Here is a 17849-nt window from a genome sequence, read left to right on the forward strand (position 1 = left end):
GAAAAATCCACTGCCATGATCTTCATCCGAAGACAAATCCATGATGCTCTGAAAACTGAGTATCTTGCTGAGGAGGATCCATGTGCACTATGGGTCGCTTTGGCTGATTGTTTTGATCAACAAAAAGACATATTTTTACCTGAAGCAAGACACTACTAGCAATATTTGCGCTTCTAAGACTTTAAGTCTGTGAATGAATATAATTATGAAGTTTGTTGAATCCGATCATTTCTTAAGTTTTGCAATGAAACTTTGACTGAAGAGGATCTCCTGGAGAAGACCTATTCGATCTTCTTTACCTCTAATATTGTCCAGCAACAATAATATAGAGCTCAGAAGTTCACTAAGTTCTCATATTTGATCTCTGTTTTACTTCTCATTGAAAAGCCGAACTAGCTGTTGATGAAGAATCATTACGCTCGACCTACTAGGGCGATTGTTGTGCTTGAAGCACACTGTATCACCAACTAACGCCCAAAATGACAAAAAAGGCATGGTAGGGGTGGCCAGAAGCCATCCCACCAAGGTCAACAGAGTTAAGGCCCATCTAAGGGAGGAAACAAAGCCCATAAGCACCTAAACCTCGCTCCCAAGGCCCAGAACTTCAAGAATAGGGGCAAAGCACTTGAAACCATGGACGATGATATGTGCTATTGTTGTGGTTCAAAGGACCATTGGTCCTGTGTTTGCCGAGCTCCCAAGAAGGTTGTAGATGAATATCATTCTCGTTTGAATCAAACTTCATGCAAGTGGATGAACCGGAGACTACAAAGATGGAGGTTTCTGACTTTCAAGAGGATACCACCCCTATGGAAGATTAGAATCTTAGACATAGACTTATTTTTTAGTTGAAATAAGACAATGAGGCCGAATTCCACCTAGTCGCCAAACCCCTCCTTTGATTTTGGTTGATTTTTGAACAATTTTCCTTTATGTTTGGATTATTTGTTGTTGATTTGTTTTTTGGATATTAAGTTTTAATTAATTACCATCCTTGAATAAATGAAATTATTTTGAATTGATATTTTTTTAAAAAACTTTTATGCATGTGACTGATTCAAATTAATTTTTCATTCTAGGTATGACTAGTGTGAAAGTTAATTGTCTGGTAGATGATGCAACCATGCATATAGTTTTGCGTGAACGCATCTATTTCACCAACTTGATAGAAGGATACGGTAAGGCATGTATAATGTTGTCCAATGGTACAATCTTGACCATTTCTAAGGCACTCTATTCTCCATGTTCCAGAAGAACGTTGTTGAGTTTCAAGGACATTAGAGATAACAATTACCACGCTGAAACCCACATACAAAACGAAGTTGAATTTCTATGCATGACTTCCTACGAATATGGCCATAAGCGTATTCTAGAGAAGATGGAGCGTACCCCGAGTGGTCTATATACTATGACCATAGGCCCCATCGAATGCCACTATGTGGCCTGCCTTACTACTGGACCGCACACGAAATTACACTTTGGCATGATCATTTGGGACATCCTGGACGAACAGCGATGCGTCGTATCCTCAAATCTTCACACGGGCATCCACTAACCCGAAGTTTAGATTCGATCCAAGGAATCTCATCTCAAACATGTTCGATGGGAAAGCTTATTACTAAGCCTTCTTATGACAAGATTCATTCGAATCCTCCCATTTTTCTACAACAGATTCAGGGGGGACATTTATGGACTGATTCACCCTCCCTGTAGACCATTTAGATACTTTATGGTTTTAGTTGATGCTTCCACACGTTGGTCACACATGTGCTTGTTGTCCACAAGGAACGCTGCATTCTCCAAACTGTTGGCTTAGGTTATCAAGCTCATGGCTCACTACCCTGATTATCCAATCAAATCTATTCGATTGAATAATGCTAGAGAATTCACCTCTAACACTTTTGATGACTATTGCATGTTGGTTGGGGTTAAAGTTGAACATCATGTAACCCATGTTCACACCCAGAATAGCCTGGCAAGCACTTTCATTAAGCGCTTACAAATGAGTGCTCAATCGTTGGTCATACGTACCAAGCTCCTGATCGCTACTTGGGGTCATGCAATATTGCACACAGTAAAGTTGGTCTGTTTGAGGCATGTTGTGACACAACCATTTAGTGCCCTTCAGTTGGTCACCGGATACGAACCCGACATATCGGATCTACGTGTTTTTGTTTGTGTGGTATATGTGGCAATCTCGCTACCCTTATGTACAAAAATGGGGCCTCAGTGAATGATGGGAATCTATGTCGGATATGATTCTCCTTCGATTATTAATTACTTAGAACCTTTGACAGGTGATTTGTTTCCCGCTTGTTTCACGGATTGTCACTTCTATGAGATAATCTTCCCATCGTTAGGGGGAGATAAGAACGTCAACATTCCTGAAGAACGACGTAAATTATCGTGGATGACTCCCACTTCGTCTCATTTAGATCCCCGCACCGCTCAGTCTAAAACTGAAGTACAACGCATATTAGATCTCCAGAGCATAGCTCAGAGTATGCCAGATGCTTTCACCGATCTAGCGTGCGTGACAAGATCACATATTCTAGCTGCGAATACGCCTGCAAAGATGGATGTACGAAATGTACGATGGACTTCCCTCCTAGAGGCCCGGGACACCAATTCTGGTGATCCACGTACATTAATGGCTAGCCAATCATTTGCCCCTTCACAAAAGCATGGTAGACCCCTTAGTTCAAAGGATTCACACCCCTGGAAGAGGAAACCCACTACAAAAGGTCCTGAAGAGCCTACTGTGAATCTGATTATCGCTTACCTATTTTATCCAACTCATGAGGAAATTCTAGATTATGGAAGTGTCCTTGAAGAGGCGAATCTTCCTCCCGAGAATCATGAGATTTCGGTCTATTATGCTAGCTTAGATGATGTGTGGCGTAGAAATGAGATGATTGTCGACGATGCATTAGCATATGCAGTAGCTACTAAGATCATGTTGAGCGATGACATTGAACTGTGTTCCGTTGATGAATGTTGACATAAAACTGATTGGTCAAGCTGGAAACAAGAAATCCAAGTCGAACTCGATTCGCTTGCGAAACATAAGGTGTTTTGACCTGTAGCTCTTACTTCTCCACATGTGAAGCTCGTTGGCTACAAGTGGGTTTTCGTTCGGAAGCGTAATGAGAAGAATGAAATTTTGCGTTACAAAGCTCGTCTTGTCGTACAAGGCTTCTGACAACGCCCCGTGATTGACTATGACGAAACTTACTCACCCGTTATGGATATGATTACTTTTCACTACCTAATCAGTTTGGTAGTTTTTGAAAAACTGGATATCCTGATGGACGTAGTAACCATGTATCTCTATGGGGATCTTGATACGAAAATCTATATGAAAGTTCCTGAAGGAATTACATTGACTGGTTTAAATATTTCCAAACCCCGGAATAGGCTCTCAATTCAGCTAAGGCATTCACTCTACGGTTTGAAACAATTTGGAAGAATGTGGTATAACCGACTGGGTGAGTATTTGACTAGTCAGGGATATGTGAACAACAAACTATGCCCTTGTATGTTCATTAAGAAGTCACAATTGGATTTGCGATTGTTGTGGTATATGTCGATGACTTGAATCTTATCGGAACTCTTGAAGAGCTCACGAGAACTGCCACGCACCTGAAGTCAGAATTTGAGATAAAAGATCTAGGTAAGACTCGATACTGTCTCGGTCTCGAGATAGAGTATTGTTCAGATGGAATCCTAGTACATCAATCGAACTACACCTAAAAGGTGTTGCGCCATTTTAATGAGGATAAAGTGAAGCCTTCGAGTACTCCTATGGTCGTTCGATCGCTAAATGCAAAACGAGATCCCTTCCGTCCGAAGAAGGATGATGAAGAGATTTTGGAGCTTGAAGTTCCTTATCTAAGTGTGATAGGCACTTTATTGTACTTAGCTCAATGCACTAGACCTGACATCTCTTTCGCTATTAATCTTTTGGCATGAAACAGTAATGCACCTACACACAGACATTAGACTGGCGTGAATGACATCTTTCGTTACCTTAAGGGTACTACAGATTTAGGCTTGTTCTATCTCTACGAATCCTCGAATGGTGCCGCACCCTATGCTTCTCGAGTTGATTCTCACCTTGTTGGTTATGCCGACGCAGGATACTTGTCTAATCCGCACAAGGCGCATTCTCAAACAAGTTATGTCTTTACTGTTAGAGGCACCGCAATCTCTTGGAGGTCAACTAAACAAACCTTAGTTGCCACTTCGTCTAACCATGCTAAAATTCTCGCCTTGCATGAAGCAACTCGGGAATGCTTTTGGTTGAGACCAGTAGTGGGCCATATTTGAAGCTCTTGCGAACTTTATTCCGCTGTTGGTGTCCCGACGATGATCTTTGAAGACAACGCAGCATGCATCGAACAGCTCAAGAAGGGTTACATCAAAGGAGACAACACCAAGCACATTGAGCTGAAGTTTTTCTTTTCACATCAACAACAAGAGCATCAAAAGATTAAAGTCACGCAAATCTGTTAACAAGACAATCTGGCCGACCTCTTCACCAAATCACTGTCGAAAACGACGTTTTAGAAACTTGTATATGGAATTGGTATGCGTAAACTTTATGAGTTGTAACTTTGCTATTTCTCTTTGGAATTATGTCAAACTCAAGGGGAGTATCCTGTAGATATTTGCTTGATCTTAACGTACTCTTTTTTCCTATGATTAGGAGCATTTTTCTCACTGAATTTTTGCTACCTAACTAGGTTTTAACAAGGCACCCACCTTTGGTTGGTCATATCCCTGATGACGTCCCATAGACGTTTCTTTTGACTTTGCTGTAGACATCGAAATTTAATTTCCGTGTTTACATTTGCATTTCTCACATGTTTTTCCTTAGACTATGGATTTTGTCCCTCCTTGGGTTTTGGCCATAGCCTTAGGGTTTTTTAGAGAGGCTTACTATTTATGCAAATTCCTACCTTATTGAGAATAAGCGTTGTTCCTTAGAATCAGTGCCGAATAGTCGACTTCCTCAACTTCTGCATGATGCTAAATCTACCTTGAGTATTTACACACTCAAGAGGGAGTGTTGTAAACATTCCTAGTTTAAGTGTGATTGTGTAAATTCTAGATTAGATTTGATTCTAGTTATCCTTTCTTATTGTATCTTGTATTCCTTGGGATGAAGGAATATCTTCTCTCATTTCACTACTATAAATAAAGGCACAATGTATAAGGGATAACAACACATATTCCTCCACAATTCTACAAACACATCACTTTTTCTTTCTTTTGCCGCCGACCCTCTTTAACCTTGTCAGATAAAATAGACCACAACAACCACAATTTTTTTACACATAAAAAAAATGAGTAAATTACATTTTATTGTCTGAGATTTGAAGTTAGTTGCAACTTCATATAATATTTTTAAAATATTTTAATCTCATATATGATTTTAATGGTTGTAAGAAATTGAAATAAATAATAACTAAATATATAAAATTAACATGTTTTAAAGATGTTGCATCAACCATTATTATCATCTCATTATTTTGCCATATCCCATTTAATCTCTCTCTCCTCAACAAAATTAAAACTCCAATCCAAACACGCCTCAGTCACCAACGATCCAATTCCAATCCCAATTCATTTCGGATTTTGATTCGATTCGAAATTAGAATTTAAACTCGACGAGGATGACGATATTCCAGCTCTCCTCCCCACCACCACCGCCCCCACCCTTCTTTAAATTCTCGTCCTCCTCCTCCGTCATTTTTGTCCCTCTTTGTTTGCCTCTAAGAAGCCATGCGCCGCCCACTCCCTGCTTTCCTCCTCTTCGCCTGCGCCTCCCTCTTCCTCGTCGCCTTCTTCTCCCTCCACCTCTCCCGCACTACCGACTTAATCAACCATCTCCCCATCTCCCTCGCTGATGACCGCCACCATTCCATCCTCGCCGTCCGCGATCAGCCTCTTCCCACCACTCAACGCACTTGCCACGACGTTTCCTGCGTTGCTAACACTTCATCCACCGTCTCCGGTCTACTCCCTGCCTGGGAGGTTCTCCTCATCGTCTCCCCAGAGACTCCGCTGCCATTCGCCAGCAGTGACACCTATGTTTGTCTGTTCCAGAACAAAACGACACCTCGCCTGCCAGTCTTTCCAAAACACTGCCGTTTACAAACCGGATGAAGCTGATGTGCCCCATGCCCAACCGAGTGAAGCGTCTCCGCCAATTTGACTAACCTGTGTTGGGGAAGGGCTCCGACAAGGACACGCTAGTGCCGATTCCAAATTCACCGGAGCTAATCTGGTGGGACTTCATGGTCTACGAGTCGTTCTCGACCGAAGACGACGTCGTCCTGTTCACCAAGGTTTTGGACAACCGCCAGGGCATCAACCGACCTCCCACCGAGTTCAGGTGCATGTTTGGCGACACCAACGACAAAAGCAATGCCGTCAGAACCGCTGTTATGAGCTCCGTACAAGAGGTGTTCAGGTGCCACCACCCCAACGTAACAGCGGTCAATTCCAACATAAAATTCTCACTGGAGATCGTTGACGCAAATGTCGTAGTCCCGCCCGTTGCGTACTACTCACCCAGGTCACCTTTGGCAGAGATTTTTTAGCATGACCGTCACATGACGTGTTCTATGTAAATAATTGGTTATGTGAACTAAAAGGTTAATAACTTAAAAATTAAAATTTTCTATCACTTTCATAAAAACACATAGTGTATTCCCATACAACAAAATTTTTTTCCACCTTTGGAGACTAATGCTAGTGCGGGGACCACATAAATTCAACATAATAAATTGGAAGACGAGGTGTGCGTATGCACCATGGTGTACAACGTGGCAAAGTTCCTAAGGGAGTGGGTGATTTACCATTCCAAAATCGGAGTCGATCGCTTCATCTTCTACGACAACGACAGCGACGACGGTCTTGAGAATGTCGTAAAATAGCTCAACGATAAGGGGTACAACATTACAACGCTGTCTTGGATTTGGCCCAAGACGCAGGAAGCAGGGTTCTCGCATACCACCCTGTACGCCCGGCGTATGTGCAAGTGGATCATGTACGTCGACCTGGACGAATTCGTGTTCGCGCCTTACTCGTGGGCCCAGTCTCACAAACCCTCAAAGCACATGCCGAAAGAACAATGTTATTCTTACCACATTAGTATACCACATTATGTGGCATCTGATGTGGATATCCACATCATCTAAATTAATCATAATTTAAATTAAATTTAAAACTATTTAATAAACTAACAATAAATAAAAAACTGAAATTAAATGGTAATTGTGTCATACGAGGAGTCATTTCCTTCCTTCCTTCCCCGTTGCTTCTTCTCCCGTTTCTTCTTCCATGCCATTTTTTTGTTTCAACCCAGATTTTTTTTCAGCAGCCTCGCCATCGATGGAAGCAGATCTTTTTGTTTCAGATCTCAAACGATTGAGGTAAGAATGCAAACCCATACTTCCAGTGTGATATTGTTGGAAGTACGCCCACAAAGCCACTCATTTGATGTAATAGCTTTTGGAATACTTATTGTATTAAACTATTATATGTTTAATGAAGGACAAAGCTTATTGTTAATCAATATTTATTGTATCATGTGTTTAAGCAATAAGGGATTCCAAGGAATATATTTGATCTAAGAGATAAGTGATTTAAGTAAGTTAGATTAACGAGACCTTTCTCTTATATTCATTCCTAAAACGTTCCTAGCCATAGGATTGCCAATTGGGCATTGACAATCCGCTAAGGTTAGTATGTGTTATGTCAACTCAAGCGTGAGTATGACTAGTCTCAAGTCATTTAGTGTTGGACACTAAGACAAACACGTAGGTGCTCGAAAGGGCAATCGAGTACACTGAACAACGATAAAAAGAGAGTTTGAACATGCATGTCATGTAAGAACTCGTTAGTTGCAATATGCAAAGTAATCCTTTGACTTGAGGCATCATAGATGTCTAATGATTAGGTCCTTGATCTTTGATCATGTCAAAGGCATTCCATCGAGAGTGTCCACGGCATTGTTGGGGTTAAGCTATCTAGTCATGTAGGCATATGAATGCACAACAAGGGATCTCTAACCTTCCATGGTGGAAGGAGAATACTCTAAGATATTATTCGGGAGTCTTTGGCCAAAGCATACAAATATGACTTAGGAAGTATGTTCCAAATCATATTCAATTGAATCCTATAGAGAAGTATTACATTGGATAGTAGACATGAAACAAACTATCACTCAAACAATGTGATTAAGAGTATTGTATTAGAGAATGACCGTATTGCATTGTAATTGTAACTGGATAGGTTCTCCAACCAATTCTATTTAGCTTGGGTAGCCATGACATGCTGTTAGGTGTTACTCATGGTTTGTGGAAGCCCTGAAGATTAGCAAACACTAAATCTTAATCAAAGGGAGAATTGAAATGAAGTTTCAATTCACAATTGATTGTTAAGAGTAACAATCGTCCACTGCCTCGCTAATTGGAACCTAATGGATCGTACACCGAGTAAGGATGAAAGTGAAGAAATATAAATGAAATGGATAAGCAATTAAATGATTTAATTGAAAAATGGTCAAGGTTAATTAATTAGTTGATTAATTATACGAAAGGTTTGTATTGGGCTTTTAAGTTAGTTTTGGGCTTCGGGGTCCAAAAGGGTTTGGTCCACTAGGCCCATTATGTTTAAGTTGTATGACAACTAAAACAAATATGGGCAAATAGCCCAATCACTTAAGATGGCCGGCCATAGTGAGGGAAGTGGGAAGTTTTGCTTAATTGCAAGTTTGCCACTCACCTAAGAAAAGAGATATAAAAGCATCTTTATAGCTTTTACCTCATTAGGATTTTCTTGAGACAAAGATGAGAAACACTTTCTCTCTTTTTTCTCTAAAAGAGGCCGGCCACTTAGGGAAGAGATAGCTAGCAATCTTTTCTTCTCTAAGTCATCCATTTCATCTTCACACCTCATCCTTGGTGTGGAGACTTAGAGACACCAAATCTTTGGTGTTTTTTTGGAGATCCTTTCCTCACATCCTCAAGGAGCAAAGGAGCATCAAAAGGTAGAAAATCACAAGGAAGATCCAAGGAGCTAGGAGGTGACTTGAAGGCCCTCCACTTGGGTGAATCCCTTGTGTAAACAAGGATGAGCTTCAAGGGTAATGAATCTCTAAATCCTTCCTTCTCTTTAATGTTGTTGAAGAGTCTCATGGTTCACCATTCACTAGGCTTTGAAAGTCATGGGTTTTAGAATTGTTTTTTAATGCATGCCTACTTTAATATGTTAATAGTTTGCCTATGTGTTCAAATATTCTCACATGTTCTTAGCTAGGACAAAATTTTTCCTTCAGATATTTCACCATTCGAGTCTCTTGGTCTTAACTTTTCGTTGTTGTATGTTTTTTATATTTCTCTCTCTCTCTCTCTTCTACAGGATATGAGTAACCAGTCTAGCTTATTGCAAACCCAACTTTCCGAAATAAAAAAAGAGACTAAGGTGAATACCTGAAAATTTGGGTTGGAGAGCCATATTTTATGTTTCATTAATTTATGTTCTAGTGAAATTTTACTATGGTCTATGCCCCCTAAACAAATGCTTTACCAATCTTGAATTTTACTAGCCTTGATAAGATCAACAGTGTAGAACAGTTGGGGGAAATGGAAGATTCACTTAGAGAATCGCTTAATCAGATTCGAACACATAAGGTATCCTCTGCATCCAAGTGTAGGTTTCATATGAAGAAATTTAGTGTATATACCCACCCGATGTTAGAATTCTTGCGCTTGACAGGGTCGGCACTATGAAGTGTTCTTATTGTCTGGTTCAAAATTTTTAATTTTATTTTTTAAATTGTCTGATTATTGTAATTGGCCTAGCTTTCCAATATTATATGTTACTAAAATGTTGCCACTGATAATTGGAAGTTGTGGAAATGATGTACTGCCTTAGATTGTAGCAATTTATAATTTGATTACTTATTAATTTGGGAATGTATGTGAATAGTAGTGAGTATGACATCATTGGAGTTTTAGCAAGAAAGCATTGACAATTACATACAAATGAGGAGTGTATAATTTTCTGAGTATCCTTCCCCTGTAGTTTTCAAGTGGCCTTGTGCTACCTTTAGTTCTGATGCTACTGCACCTCTTGATACTAACGCAATACAATTCTCCATTGGCAGGAAAATTTACAAAACCAGCAAATTATGTCGTTACAATGCACTAGTCAGGTAAAGCATTGCTTCTTTTCTGTTTTGAGAAACTTTTCTAAGGTGTTATTTACTTACTGATATTGGCAAACATAATATCACCACGGAGTTGAAGCCGCTGGTTGATGTGAAAATAAAGCAGGTCCTCGGAGTTGACAACTTTGATTTGGAGGGTGTGTTAGCAGAAGGGTTCTTGGAGAAAATCATTTCTGGGCTGCAAAGATTGGGAAAGAAAGATGATAGTAGAGATGAGAGTTTTGATGAGTCTGCAATTACAAGGCCGTACCTTTTCTGAAGCTTGGGAGATCAGGGAGAAGAGGAAGATAGAGAAGCCATTAATGAATTGGAGGTTTCCTGCATTGGAGAATGAAATTGACATGAAAGACAATCTTAAATGGTGGGCTCATACTATTGCTTCTGCAGTTAGATGACAAACATTCTGGTTCAAAGATTTTTTGTACTTTTTTTTTGTTTGGATTTTGCTTCAATTTTTTTGACACTATTTGTATACAGTAGATTTACCAGGTTAATCAATATTGTTCTACAACTTGTAAATGTGAATAAAAAGTTGAAACATTTTCAAGATCAGATTATGAATATTTGTGCTTAACTTCCTCTGCATTCTTCTTGAGCTATAAGCGTTGCTGCAAGATTGCAAGATTGAATCTTGGAAGAAATTGGTTTTTGGTTTATAGCTTTAGAAAGCGGTGTTTTGATATAAGCCTTTCGTTTTTCAATTTCGTTGATTAAACATAAGCTCCTTTTAAGAATTTGATTAAACTCCGCTTTTAGTACAACAAGAATTAGAAGAGCAACACGTCTGCATACTAGCTGTTGTTACAAAATATTTGAAATGCATTGAAGTCTATGTTTAGAAGAAATAGGATCCAAAACCACAAAAACTCAAACTGTATAAAGAAATTGCTTTCATTGTTGCTTCCATTGCTTAGTTGAGCTCTTGGTCATCATTTCCTCTCGACGTAGAGCTATGCATATTGTACGTACTATAACCTCCATTCCAGTATGGATATTGTTGACCCTAAATAAAGAGAGAAAAAAAACCATAAGAACTACAGATAAAGCATTATACCATGTGATGTAAATAAATATTTAATTAATAACTACAAAAGGATTATATGCATCCTCTCAATGTTTACCTGGACATAATTTCCATGCATAGTAGGATAACTTATATTTCCAATCTCAGACTCTTTGTACAACAGGTTTGGATGACTACCTCGACTGAGTCCCAATAACAAAGCCATGTTTTCCTCCTACAATAGGTAATATTTATTCAATAGCTAACACAAAAGCAATTCAAAATCACTATCAATAGGACAAAATGCACAACTTACATTAGTATGGGGAAAAATAGGATATTGGTTGGCATGCATGCAAATTTGAACTCCTTGTGTAAGATGAGAATGCTAAATCCCAAAGAATAAAAGTAATTACAATTACAAAGAGTAAGTATAGTAATTATAATGACAATGATTATTAACTAAGGAAAAAGATAACAAGAAGATCAATATATTTATCGTATACCTCCACAACGACATTACTCTCTCGTGTTGCAGCTATGTTATCACTTCTACAAGGAGGTGGACCATCAATATGGCATATTGCATCACTTTCTATGGATTTCTACAAAAGTCGCAAGTGAAGCATGTTATGATTTATCTTCTTCAGCAAATTCATTAGAAGAACTCCATGTTCCTAAAACATAAAACATAATTATACAAGTTTATATATTACACCATATTATCAATGTAAATACACTAGCCATATGTGCAAGTCTCTTAATTCTAGTGTATGCACTGCAATGGCTGAAAAAACAAACCCCACAACAAAATTAAGTGTTTTAGATAGAAAAATTAAATTATACAAAGACTAGAAAGTGAAAAGTCCTTGTCGTAGGAGTTCGACGGTGCACCGAATCGAGCAAAGAGAGTAGCTGAAACAGAAAGTTTCCATGCGGAAAAATAAAATGAGGAGAAGTTTGTACGAGGCGAATACAGAATTCATGGAACTTCTTTGTTGACAATCACTGGGGAGGGCATTGGATAAGCTAATTAACAGCCTATACGTATAGACTAATATCTCATAAGACATAGAAAAATTGTAACTTGCTTAAAATTATTATGCAGTAGAAATTTCAATGAAAAGAAGAATTTAAACACATGCAATGGAACACAAAGATCAGATAATTAGATACCAAGATTTTGAAAGAGATGCACAACAAGATGACAATATGACCGAGTGGCAGAAAAAAAAACAAAAAAAGGAAATCTCAATTGCTTACAAATTTATAAATATTGCACTTCTTAAAAGTTTTTAAAAGTTATATCCCACTTCGTTGAAGTTTTTAGAGCTATAAAAATATGTATGTGCTTGGGGTATATACATTTGTATGCATGGGGTATATACATTTATATCGAGTGGGCTTCATTCAAACCGTTCTGTTTACTCTATTAATCTCAGAATTACAGACCTCCACTAAATGGTATATACAAATTTTCCAAGCTTTTCATAAACGAAAAATGAAACTAAAACTCCAATTTCTTGAATCAAATTAACAAATACGTAGAACCTGAATGCCAATAAATAATAAAAATAATTACCTTCATATATGGGGCTGATAATAATCATCACGTGGTTAGTGTCCTCCAATTTTTCGGGTTCTTCTTCAACCCCCAGTGTCATTTTTCTATGAACAAATTTCCAGGTATTCACCTTATTCTCTTTTTTTATTTCGGAAAGTTGGGTTTGCAATAAGCTAGACTGGTTACTCAGTTCCTGTAGAAGAGAGAGAGAGAGAGAGAGAGAGAGAGAGAGAGAGAGAGAGAGAGAGAGAGAGAGAGAGAGAGAGAGAGAGAGAGAGAGGAATATAAAAAGCATATAACAATGAAAAGTTAAGACCGGTTACTCAGGTCCTGTAGAAGAGAAAGAGAGAGAGAGAGAGAGAGGGGAATATAAAAAGCATACAATAGTTAATAACAAGAGACTCGAATGGTGAAATATCACACTAGAAATATGGGTTTGCATTCTTACCTCAATCGTTTGAGAACTGAAACAAAAAGATTTGCTTCCATCGATGGCGAGGCTGCTGAAAAAAATCTGGGTTGAAACAAAAAAATGGCTTGGAAGAAGAAACGGGAGAAGAAGCAACGAGGAAGGAAAGAAGGAGAGGAGACTCCTCGTATGCCACAATTACCATTTAATTTCAGATTTTTTATTTATTATTAGTTTATTAAATAGTTTTAATTTTAATTTAAATTATGATTAATTTAGATGATGTAGACAGCCACATCAGATGCCACATAATATGGTATACTAATGTGGTATATTAATGTGGTAAGAATAGCATTGTTGGCATGCCGAAATCTCTTCTGCCCCAAAACAACCATAACGACGACGTTGTTGGGCAGGTTTCGGTCAAGTGCAACGATTTCGATCCTTCAAACCGAACAACTCATCCGGCGGAAGGCGTGACACAAGGGTACACATGCCGGAGGTGGTTTAAGCAGCAGCACAAGTCGATAGTGCAGCTGGACGCGGTGGCCTATTTGCAGGTGAACGTGATACATCACTTTGAGTTAAAGAAGGGGTACATAACGAGGCAATTGAGCATGGAGAAGGGGGTGATGAACCATTACAAGTACCAGGCGTGGCCGGAATTCCAGACCAAGTTTCGGAGGAGGTTGTCAGCTTACATGGTGGATTGGACGCTGGCGCTGAATCCTAAGTCCCAAGACAGGACCCCAGGATTAGGGTTTCAGCCGGTGGAGCCAAAAGGGTAGGCGGAAAATTTTTGTGAGGTTAGAGAAGAGGGGTTGAAGATGTTGACGCATAGATGGTTTGGGTCTCCGACGCCGGATGGCTACACGATGGTGTGGCAATCATGAAATATATATCTCGATTAATTCCATATATATGTTTTTTTCCTACTTGTTTGCTGCCGGGCGGCCATGGACGAGTTTGATTGGATATATGTAAATGAAGACAAAGTACAGGCACAGAAGCTTGGTATATAGAGCATGAGTTCATGTTTGTCACAAATGTGCACATGAGATTTAAGTCATAGGATTCTTACAATTTCTTTTTCATTCTGTTCATAAGGTTTGTTTTTGGTATAAAGATATAGATTTTATTCCTGTGATTAGGTGAGGGAATAACTCCGCCTATGTCTTACATAGCCGGTCCCAAGCCCGGATAAAGGAGGAGGGGGAGGGCGTCAGGTAGTCGACAGCCGGCACTCCATGATCACGTCGAATCCTTATGAAAATGAATCCAGAACAAAATCGCGCTAAAGCTAGGGCGTCACCCGTAAGTGGCGCGCTGTGTGGCCCGAGCACAGTGATAAGTGAGCAAGGGTCGCTGTATCTCCATCGGCACCCGGATGCAGTGTTAAATGAGCAAGGGGGCCATAGAAACTTCTTTTCGAACGACTCCACTCAAAGTTGTTTGGGAGCATATGCTCCTATCAACTTTACCCGGGACACACAAAAGAAGTACTTTGATCCTATTAGACGGGGGAGGGTGAAGAAGCTAGGACAGAAGGGTAGAGTTCAAGAGAGCAAAATGCGTTTAGGAACGTGGAATATAGGAACCTTAACGGGAAAATCTATGGAAGTAGTGGAAGTTATGGTGAGGAGAAGGATAAATATTATGTGCCTACAAGAAACTAAGTGGGTTGGTAGTAAGGCAAAAGATCTAGAAAACTCAGGGTTTAAACTTTGGTATTCGGGCACAAATAGAACGAGAAACGGTGTTGGCATCATCGTGGACAAGACCTTGGTACAAGATGTTGTAGATGTCAAGAGGGTAGGAGATAGAATCATGGCAATCAAGATTGTAATAGGACAAGAACTTATCAATGTGATTAGTGCGTACGCACCTCAAGTAGGGTTGGATACGAGTTCGAAGGAGAAATTTTGGGAAGATCTTGGAGACTTGGTGCAAGGAATTGCTCAGACGGAGAAGTTATTTATAGGAGGAGATTTAAATGGACACGTGGGCAGGGAGACAGGCAACTATGGAGGTTTTCATGGTGGCCATGGTTTTGGGGAGAGAAACGAGGATGGGGAAGCTATCTTGGATTTTGCAATGGCATATGATCTCTTCTTAGCCAACACCTTCTTTAAGAAGAGAGAAGAACATGTGATCACCTACAAGAGTGGGTCTTCAAAAACACAAATAGATTTTCTTCTAATGAGGAAAGGGGATCGTATAACTTATAAGGATTGCAAAGTTATACCAGGAGAGAGCGTGGCTAATCAACATCGCTTGTTGGTGATGGATGTACATATCAAAAGAGTAAGACAAAAGAACAAGACTTGGAAGTGCCCAAGGACTAGATGGTGGAATCTAAAAGAAGAAAAACAAGTCATTTTCAAAGAGAAAGTAATCACCCAGTGTGTGTGGGATAGAGAGAGGGAAGCTAGCCAAATGTGGGATTCCATGGCTAGTTGTATTCGAAAAGTAGCAAAAGAGGTATTAGGAGAGTCCAAAGGTTTTGCCCCACACCAAAAGGAATCTTGGTGGTGGAATGAGGAGGTACAAACAAAGGTGAAGGCTAAAAAGGAATGTTGTAAAGCCTTATACAAGGATAGGACCGATGAAAATGGTGAAAGGTATAGAAAAGCGAAGCAAGAAGCGAAGAAAGCTGTGAGAGAAGCTAAGTTAGCGGCTTATGACGATATGTATAAGCGACTAGATACCAAAGAAGGAGAGTTGGATATCTATAAATTAGCTAGAGCAAGGGAAAAGAAGACAAAGGACCTAAACCAAGTGAGGTGCATCAAGGATGAGGATGGAAAGGTTCTTGCTACAGAGAACGCGGTTAAAGACAGATGGAAAGGTTATTTTCATAATCTTTTCAATGAAGGACATGAAAGGAGTGCTTCTTTAGGGGAGTTGAGTAACTCAGAAGAGTGTAGAAACTACTCTTTTTATCGTAGAATCCGGAAGGAAGAAGTGGTTGTAGCTTTGAAGAAGATGAAGCATAGAAAAGCAGTAGGCCCAGACGATATACCAATCGAAGTGTGGAAAGTTTTGGGAGAGACAGGTATAACATGGCTCACTGACCTTTTCAATAGGATTTTGAAAACGAAGAAGATGCCAAATGAGTGGCGAACGAGCACTTTGGTGCCTATCTACAAGAATAAGGGTGACGTACAAAATTGCATGAACTATAGGGGTATTAAGCTAATGAGTCATACAATGAAGCTCTGGGAGAGAGTCATTGAGCATAGATTGAGGCAAGAGACACGGGTTTCGGACAACCAATTCGGGTTCATGCCAGGGCGCTCAACCATGGAGGCAATCTATCTCTTACGAAGATTGATGGAAAGATATAGAGATGGGAAAAAGGATTTACACATGGTCTTTATAGATTTGGAAAAAGCGTATGATAGGGTCCCAAGAGACATTCTTTGGAGGATTTTAGAGAAGAAAGGAGTACGAGTAGCATATATCCAAGCTATAAAGGATATGTATGAAGGAGCAAAGACTGCCGTAAGAACTCATGAAGGACAAACCGAAAGCTTTCCCATAACTGTAGGATTACATCAAGGCTCATCCTTAAGTCCTTACCTTTTTGCGTTGGTAATGGATGAGTTAACAGGACATATTCAAGATGATATTCCTTGGTGTATGCTTTTCGCAGACGATATAGTGTTGATAGATGAAACTCAGGAAGGGGTAAATGCAAAGCTTAACCTTTGGAGAGAAGTGTTGGAATCTAAAGGTCTTCGCCTAAGCCGATCAAAGACAGAATATATGGAGTGCAAGTTCAGTGCAAATGGAGGCCAAAACGAGTTAGGGGTGAGGATCGGAGATCAAGAAATACCAAAGAGCGACCGTTTTCGTTACCTAGGATCTATCTTGCAAAAGAACGGAGAATTAGATGGAGATCTCAACCATAGAATACAAGCTGGATGGATGAAGTGGAAGAGTGCATCCGGCGTGTTGTGTGACCGCCGTATGCCACTGAAGCTCAAGGGAAAATTTTATAGGACGGCAATAAGGCCAGCGATGCTGTATGGCACAGAATGTTGGGCGGTGAAGCATCAACACATACACAAAATGGGTGTAGCGGAGATGAGGATGCTTCGTTGGATGTGTGGGCACACGAGAAAGGATAAGATTAAGAATGAGGATATCCGGGGTAAAGTAGGAGTAGCCGAAATTGAAGGCAAGATGAGAGAAAATCGGTTACGGTGGTTTGGACATGTGCAACGAAGGCCTACTGACGCTCCGATTAGAAGATGCGACTATGGGACAGAGGTTCAGGGCCGAAGGGGTAGAGGAAGACCTAGGAAAACTTTGGAAGAGACTCTAAGAAAAGACTTAGAGTACTTGGATCTAACGAAGGACATGACACAGGACCGAGCACAATGGCGTTCTAAGATTCATATAGCCGATCCCACTCAGTGACTTGGATTTTTCAAGTCTCCAATCGAGAAGTTTTCCTCACTCGGGAAATTAAGGGAACACTACCCCAACCTACATGCTCCACTCAGAAAGCTTCAACATACAAGCTTCAACAAAAGAAAATTCAAAGAACTTAGCGAAGAAGGTTTTGGTGTATTTAACACAATACGTTGAAATGAAGGAAAACTTATTTATTGATATCCCCGAT

General features: G+C 39.8%; 1 protein-coding gene and 1 pseudogene across 1 annotated transcript; both read left to right on the forward strand.

Moving 5' to 3' along the window:
• The first annotated feature begins 5787 nt into the window (after nt 1-5787).
• Nucleotides 5788-6608, forward strand: LOC114822327 (uncharacterized). Its single transcript, XM_029096664.1, has 2 exons — nt 5788-6096; nt 6240-6608. The coding sequence occupies exons 1-2, from the start codon at nt 5788-5790 to the stop codon at nt 6606-6608; spliced, it is 678 nt and encodes a 225-aa protein (XP_028952497.1).
• A 213-nt stretch (nt 6609-6821) lies between these two features.
• On the forward strand, nt 6822-14332 carry LOC114822326 (glycosyltransferase family 92 protein At1g27200-like; annotated as a pseudogene).
• Nucleotides 14333-17849: the final 3517 nt, after the last annotated feature.

This window comes from Malus domestica, chromosome 16 (genome assembly GCF_042453785.1).
Source record: "Malus domestica chromosome 16, GDT2T_hap1".
Lineage (NCBI taxonomy): Eukaryota > Viridiplantae > Streptophyta > Magnoliopsida > Rosales > Rosaceae > Malus > Malus domestica.